General features: G+C 46.7%; 1 protein-coding gene across 1 annotated transcript; it reads left to right on the forward strand.

Annotated features, from left to right (window-relative positions):
- Positions 1–754: 754 nt before the first annotated feature.
- Positions 755–5,827, forward strand: LOC113566654. Its single transcript, XM_026993214.1, has 3 exons — positions 755–1,870; positions 5,511–5,566; positions 5,625–5,827. The coding sequence occupies exon 1, from the start codon at positions 762–764 to the stop codon at positions 1,860–1,862; it is 1,101 nt and encodes a 366-aa protein (XP_026849015.1). The 5' UTR covers positions 755–761; the 3' UTR covers positions 1,863–1,870; positions 5,511–5,566; positions 5,625–5,827.
- Positions 5,828–7,546: the final 1,719 nt, after the last annotated feature.

A 7,546-nucleotide genomic window follows, 5' to 3' on the forward strand; every position in this document is an offset into this window, starting at 1 on the left:
CGCGGTTCCTCAAACTCAGCCCCAGCCCCAGCCTCAGCGTCAGTCCATGACTGGAATCTGTGCCAATGTCTGTCATTCAACCCATTTACTCGTATTTTGTTGCTTTTGCGTAGCTCGTGGTCTTGCAATTTGTTTACATTCGGCTGTCGGGGTTATGCAAAGCGCGAAATGCCGCCGTCTTTGGGCCATGATTCATGATTGATGACTGATGAATGGCCAAACATTGATGCGAGCATTTATATCCGCTTGGGCTGTGGGCGTGCCGAGGTGTGTTGTGTGACCATGAAAGGTCGCGTGGGGTTGCGGTTGCCAAAGCCAGCCGCAGCTGTTGTTGCAAGATCTTCGCAGCAGATTTCGGATCGAAAAGCACAAAACACAATACATACCACTGAACTCGCGGAGGGAACAAATAGCAGGCAATCGTTTTTTTATTATTAATATTAACCATGAATATGTATAATCCCGAAAAAAGCGAACAAAGTTCTGCTAACGCCAGAGTGTGACCAAACAGAGCCCGATTGAACGGTCACACTGCTCAGTCAGCTGTTCTTGCTTACAGCTTATTGAATGGTGGAAGTGATCCGCGTGCTTATAGAAGAAAAACTGTGCAATAAGGAGGATATATCTCCAGCTATAGCAGAAGACTCTAGAAAGGTCTCAGGATGCGTGTAGCACATATATGCACACATCCATGCGTCCATTAAATACGATATTCCCTTTGTACGATAATAATCAAGGGCATGTTTTTTTGCAGGCACGCCATGCGTCCGAAGGAGCATCCCGAGCTGATATTCGATGTGATACCCAAGCTCTACGAGAGCCTCACCAAGGTGTTTGTGACGCACCTCGGCCAGGTGGAGAATCAGGTGAAGACGCTGCCCCGGAAGTTCTGCCGGATGTACACAACCCGGCCACTGGCCAATCAGTTGTTGCAGTATCTGCAGAAGCGTAAGGCGCACATTTCCGAGCAGGACTTCCATGTCGTGGAGGAGGGCAAGCCCTTCGAGCTACGCCTCAGCGACGGCAGGCGTCTGGAGGCCATGCTCTGTGCTGGGACCGCGCTGGGATGCAGTCTGGTGGTGCTCATCCGGAAGATACAGGGCGGCAGACTGCTCTACTTCTACTCGGCGGTGCAGCAGGACGATCTCTGTCAGCTGGTGGCGAACCCCGTCTTCAACTCATGGATCGCCCAGGGCACGGACCTACTGTTCCTCAACCTGACCGCTGTCGACCAGCCCTTCGTCCATGTGGACTACGACACACTGGCAGCGACCATCGACAAGCTGCCAAGGCAGGAGAACAGCGTGGTACGATTGAAGCTGCCCCTCTTTGGGTACGAGCCTCTGGTGAGGCGACTGGGGCACACCCTGCTCTACGGCCACATTCGACTGATGGGCAACTATGCCGAGAGCTACGCGCTCCTCAGCAGCGACTTGCAGCGCTTCGAGTGCCGCGACTACAGGGTCAAAGTGCATATTTTCGACGGCGAAGATTTCGCCACCCTGACCAGTCGGGCCGAGCGCTTCGTTATGCTGCGACTCGACCACCTGAAATGGTCGCCGCTGCCCTCGCGGATGAACCTCATACAACTCTGCAGCCTGGTCCGGCCGCAGCACATCCATGGCATCGTTCCGCACCACTCAGTGGGCAATGTGCCACCGGCCCCGGAGTATCTGCAACGCTTCAGGGCATCCTACTCGCCGCAGCAGCCCCAGAATCCGCGGCCAGCCGCAGCGGCACTGTCCCGGGCTCTGCCGGACAGTCGGAAGACAGCTCATCATGTCATTAGGAAGAAAGGCTTGGAGTTTCTGAGCGATGATGATGATGATGATGATGACACCGGGATGGCCGCCTCTGATTAAATTTGATAGTAAATATCCCAATACTTTTACATCTTTCCAAGCCTTTAATTCGTTTGAAAAGCACTTTGCTTTCTCTTCCCTTACAGTACTCTTTAAATGAAAGCCTGCGGGAAATTGTGGAAAAATTAATAAGCATATGAATGGGCACACTCACACACACACTCACACACACACACACACTACTTACGATTTGAATAGTCATATATCCTATCCGTGCATTTAATATCGTATATGATATGATACGGCGGGGCATAGGCAAAGGGCTGGCTGTCTCTGGCTGCAAGTTTGCGTAAAAAAGGTTGTTAAAATTATTATGAAATGCCTGTTGGCATGCAGGAAACCAGCATCCGACCCATTCCAGGCCCTGGTCCAGGGACAAATGACCACTTATCAACGTGTAATGAAATATGGTGCATCTGCTACCATAAAAGACAGCCATCCTGTGCTGTGTGGTATCCTGTAGTTGGCGCCTTTGTCCAACTGCTGTCCGTGTTCGGCTTCTGGTACTGCCACTACCACTGCCACTGCCACTGCCACTGCCACTGCCACTGCCACTGGTTCCGGTCAAGCTTTTGTCGTGCTTTGGCATCTCGTATGAATTATGTTGATGGGCCCCAGACTGTCCACCCAGTCTTCTGTTCTGTTCTGTTCTGTTCTGTTCTGTTCTGCTCTGTTCTGTCCTGTTGGGGACCTCATTTATTACATTTTGGCTTTTTGACAGATTGCTAAGCGTAGTAACCGTTTCCGCACTAATTTCCGTGTCCTGCAACTATTCGTTGTCTGGTTTCTGCTACTGGCCGGGCCACCATTAAAAGCCAAAAGCAAATTACTCATCACATCAACGGCCAGGTCAGCCAGAGCCGTCCCCGTTCCATCCTCTCGGCATTTGCTTTTTATTATGTATGCCATGTAGAGGGATTTTAATAAATCGTTTGCTTCCATCTACGAGTGTCCATCCATCTTTCCGTCTTGCCAGTCCACCCCATCCCATACCATCCCATCCCATACCATACCATCCCATACCATTCCATTCCATGTCGGCTCTCTCGGCTTTTATTAGTTTGTCAATAAAGTGCCAAAAGACCTTGATTATGATCGCCATATATTGCCATCGTCTGAGCTCTCCAGATGATGGCCGCCTGCAGGCCAGCAACAGCAATATTTACGAGTTTGTCCAGCTTGCCATTCCCATATCATTCGAGAGATATGAGATTACTCATGTCCTTCCGTTCGCCATCCTTCTTAACCTTTTTGCACCAAAGACACAGGTTTCGCTTCTTCTTGTGTGTTTGCCCCCCTCTCTATTTCTCTGTCGCTCCGTCCCCCAGTCGTCTGTGCAGGGACACAAGTTTATCAGTTTTCAGAGATGAGAAAAGTTGGGGCTTGGGCCTGAGCCTGGGCCTGGGCACTGAGCAAACAGTGCCTTGAGCAAATATCCTTTGCACAAAGTGAATAAAAATCCATCTGCAGAAGTTTCCCCAATAGAACCAGAATCAAAGAGGGATGACCTTCTATAAGAAAACGTTTAGGGCATTATCTAGAGATTAAGAATTCCGAATTTATTAAGAGATTAGTGCCTTAATCCCTTAACGATTAGTGGGTTTTGTTAGACTTTTAGAGTACGCGTATATCTAATTCTAAGTTCTCTTTGTATACCTAAGAATCGCTTATATTGTATGTTATTTGTATTGATATTGATAGTGTAGCCTGTATATCCGGGACCAATACGGAAAACTGTTACACGGATACTCCTCAGGGGTGACTATGCCTTTCGCATCTCTAGCTCCAGTAAGCAAACATGTGAAAATATTTGTGGCAAATTTGTGTGGCAAGCACATGTAACCCGCACCGCTTCGGGGAGTGGCTGACAGCGACATCGCCGACAAGTTTCTTACATTTGTGTGCATGTTTCAAGAGCCACTTACATCCATGCGAGTAGAGTACCTGTAGCTCCCTGTAGCTCCCTGTTCGCCCCGTTCTCCCATCGAAAGATTTGTCCTCTGTGTGCATTTTGTAATGAATTTTTAATGCATTTCTGCTGCCCCTGAATTTTACACACAACCATCATCTGGTGGAAGGGGAAGGCGTTATGGCGCTGTAGGGTGGTCTGAGGGCTACTCCCGCTTAATGAAATTAACTTTTTCTTCCCTTCACTTTGGCGAAAAACTGAAATAAGTAGATGCGTTTTATTTGTAATTGAATTACTTTTAAGTGGCTTTCGAGTGGCGAATATTTAAGCGCGCAAGCAGGCCACAATTTAATTAAAACATATGAAAACAGTTGCTTAAGGGTGGCCCAAAGGTGACGATGAAGAGCTCTAATGAGAATAGATTTATTTATGATAGTGTTGATATGTTGTATGGTACTTGGGAGGAATAGTTCTTATTATCAATTAGGATAGTCTGAAATGTATATTACATATTGATTGATCAATGGAGTAAATTAAATAACTAAGTTTTATTTAAGGCAAAGTGCCACTTAAATAATTTTAATAATCTTCCTGATCGATGGGTTGGGGGTAGAGCCCGACTGGCGTTGAGGTCCCGCCTGATAATAAAATCTGGCAATGCATGACACCATGTCAGGATATGCCCCCCATGCCCCATTGTGGCTGCCCTTTGTTTATGGCCTTTGGCAGGTGTTGAGCCAAAAAGTAATTAACATAAACTACGGGAAGATGGGAATGCAATTGCGATTGCGGTTCCTGGTTGGGTTTGGTTTTGTTTCGAAATTTAATTGAAAACTTGTGCACGGAGACCAAATGATTAAAGTGTATCGCAAATTGCCCAATTGTTTAAGATTTCCAGCAACGAGCATAGTTCCAAGATTCGCTTATCCACAGGGCTGTCAAAGGGTTCGGTGTGTGCCGAAGTGGGGCTGCCACTCGATATCCATTCATCCGAGGCGGACACACGCTCCGACACAGATTGAATGGAAATGGAAATCGCAGTTTCAAATTAAATGTACCTTTGATTGACACTTGCATGCGCCCCGGATTGTAGGCGGAAGCGGATGTCATGACTGCCAAGAGAGGGGGCAGGGCAGGGCATAGGCATTGGCATTGGCATTGGCAGGTTAACATAATTGCCCAGCCGTAGCCGTCGTCATTATAATCGCCATTGCCTGCCCTAAGCCGTTAATAACACATCATTTTTGTGACAGGACCCACGTGGTTCCGTATCCCGTATCCCGTTACCGAGTCGCGTGTCCCTGGCCGCAGGAGCAACAATTACGGCCATTTAATCCGCAACCACAAAAGGGAATAGAAACTACAAATTGGTTTAGGCATTCGACGGGGGTACTTTTCGGCTAAGTGGCCAGCAATTTTCATTGGCATCGCACGCACCGCAGTGGCACTCACAAAAAGGGTAGTTTTACTATATCCAACACTTTGAAATTTGGGATTTTGTTCGTCTGAAACGGCTTAGAGTTCGACAAACTATCACTTCAGTCGAAATACTTACTGCTCTTTACTGCAAATGGAAAAGAGAAGCCGAGCCTGTCTGAATTTGAAGTTTAGTTTCTATAAGATTTGGAATTTCCCTAACCCATTTACAAAACGGGCATAATTATGCTCCAAAATTCCATTTAATATTTCTTTCTAATTTAAGTAATTTTTATTCTTTTACTTTTACGGCCCTGTTCTAGATGGAGTCCGGTTTAGCCTGCCAATCCCCTGAAGTTGATCCGTGGTCCAGGTTGTGGTAAGTGTTTTCAAAGACTGCCTCTCCCAATCGTCTTACGTCTGCTATTCCAATTCAGGCTCAATACTACCTCGGGTGCAAATGCATCTGCGCGGCTTACATCAATATCTCGCCCAGGACCACCCAGGACCACCCAGGACCACCCAGGACCGTCCAGAGAGCCCTGCAGTCCCATGCAATTTTCGTCCCGGTCGATCAAGGATAATGCACTTTTACATTTCACTTTAAGTTATTAATATAAATATATAAGTTGATTGTAACACATACATACGTATATATACATAAATACATATTTACATACATAATTATTCATATAAACAGTAGCATCATTATACATATAAAATATTTATAAAAAATGAAAGGAATACATACAATAAAGTATGCAATTTTGAAAAAAAAACATCTACAAATTTCTATACTGGTTTTTTCTGCAAGCTATTTCTCTGCTAAACGGCAACCGATCGAGGCGTGGCATGTCATTTCGTGACCGGGAGAGTCCTGCCAACCGATTGGCACCAGAAAAAAGGATATCCATTCCATCACGATTTTCGCAAAAAATCATGATGGTTACATCATCCAATTTGCCAAAAATCGGCCTCATTTTCGTGGTCGAGATTTTGGTGCCAATCGACAGGCTGGATCCCCACGATCCTGGGAGACTAGGTCCTTCGCCGATCTGGCCCCGTTTAGCTGAGATATAGCCTTCCGAAGATTTGGATTTGCACATCATGAAAATACTGGTTTTTTTCTGCAAGCTATATCTCTGCTAAACGGCAACCGATCGAGGCGTGGCATGTCATTTCGTGACCGGGAGAGTCCTGCCAACCGATTGGCACCAGAAAAAAGGATATCCATTCCATCACGATTTTCGCAAAAAATCATGATGGTTACATCATCCAATTTGCCAAAAATCTGCCTCATTTTCGTGGTCGAGATTTTGGTGCCAATCGACAGGCTGGATCCCCACGATCCTGGGAGACTAGGTCCTTCGCCGATCTGGCCCCGTTTAGTAGAGATATAGCCTTCCGAAGATTTGGATTTGCACACCGTGCAAATACTGGTTTTTTTCTGTAAGCTATATCTCTGTTAAGCGGCAACCGATCGAGGCGTGGCATGTCATTTCGTGATGCGGAGAGTCCTGCCACCCGATTGGCACCAGAAAAAAGGATATCCATTCCATCACGATTTTCGCAAAAAATCACGATGGTTACATCATCCAATTTGCCAAAAATCGGCCTCATTTTCGTGGTCGAGATTTTGGTGCCAATCGACAGGCTGGATCCCCACGATCCTGGGAGACTAGGTCCTTCGCCGATCTGGCCCCGTTTAGCTGAGATATAGCCTTCTGAAGATTTGGATTTGCACATCATGAAAATACTGGTTTTTTTCTGCAAGCTATATCTCTGCTAAACGGCAACCGATCGAGGCGTGGCATGTCATTTCGTGACCGGGAGAGTCCTGCCAACCGATTGGCACCAGAAAAAAGGATATCCATTCCATCACGATTTTCGCAAAAAATCATGATGGTTACATCATCCAATTTGCCAAAAATCTGCCTCATTTTCGTGGTCGAGATTTTGGTGCCAATCGACAGGCTGGATCCCCACGATCCTGGGAGACTAGGTCCTTCGCCGATCTGGCCCCGTTTAGTAGAGATATAGCCTTCCGAAGATTTGGATTTGCACACCGTGCAAATACTGGTTTTTTTCTGTAAGCTATATCTCTGTTAAGCGGCAACCGATCGAGGCGTGGCATGTCATTTCGTGATGCGGAGAGTCCTGCCACCCGATTGGCACCAGAAAAAAGGATATCCATTCCATCACGATTTTCGCAAAAAATCATGATGGTTACATCATCCAATTTGCCAAAAATCGGCCTCATTTTCGTGGTCGAGATTTGGGTGCCAATCGACAGGCTGGATCCCCACGATCCTGGGAGACTAGGTCCTTCGCCGATCTGGCCCCGTTTAGCTGAGATATA

The sequence above is a fragment of the Drosophila persimilis genome, unplaced genomic scaffold, assembly GCF_003286085.1.
Source record: "Drosophila persimilis strain 14011-0111.01,24,50 unplaced genomic scaffold, DperRS2 tig00000808-arrow-arrow-pilon, whole genome shotgun sequence".
NCBI lineage: Eukaryota > Metazoa > Arthropoda > Insecta > Diptera > Drosophilidae > Drosophila > Drosophila persimilis.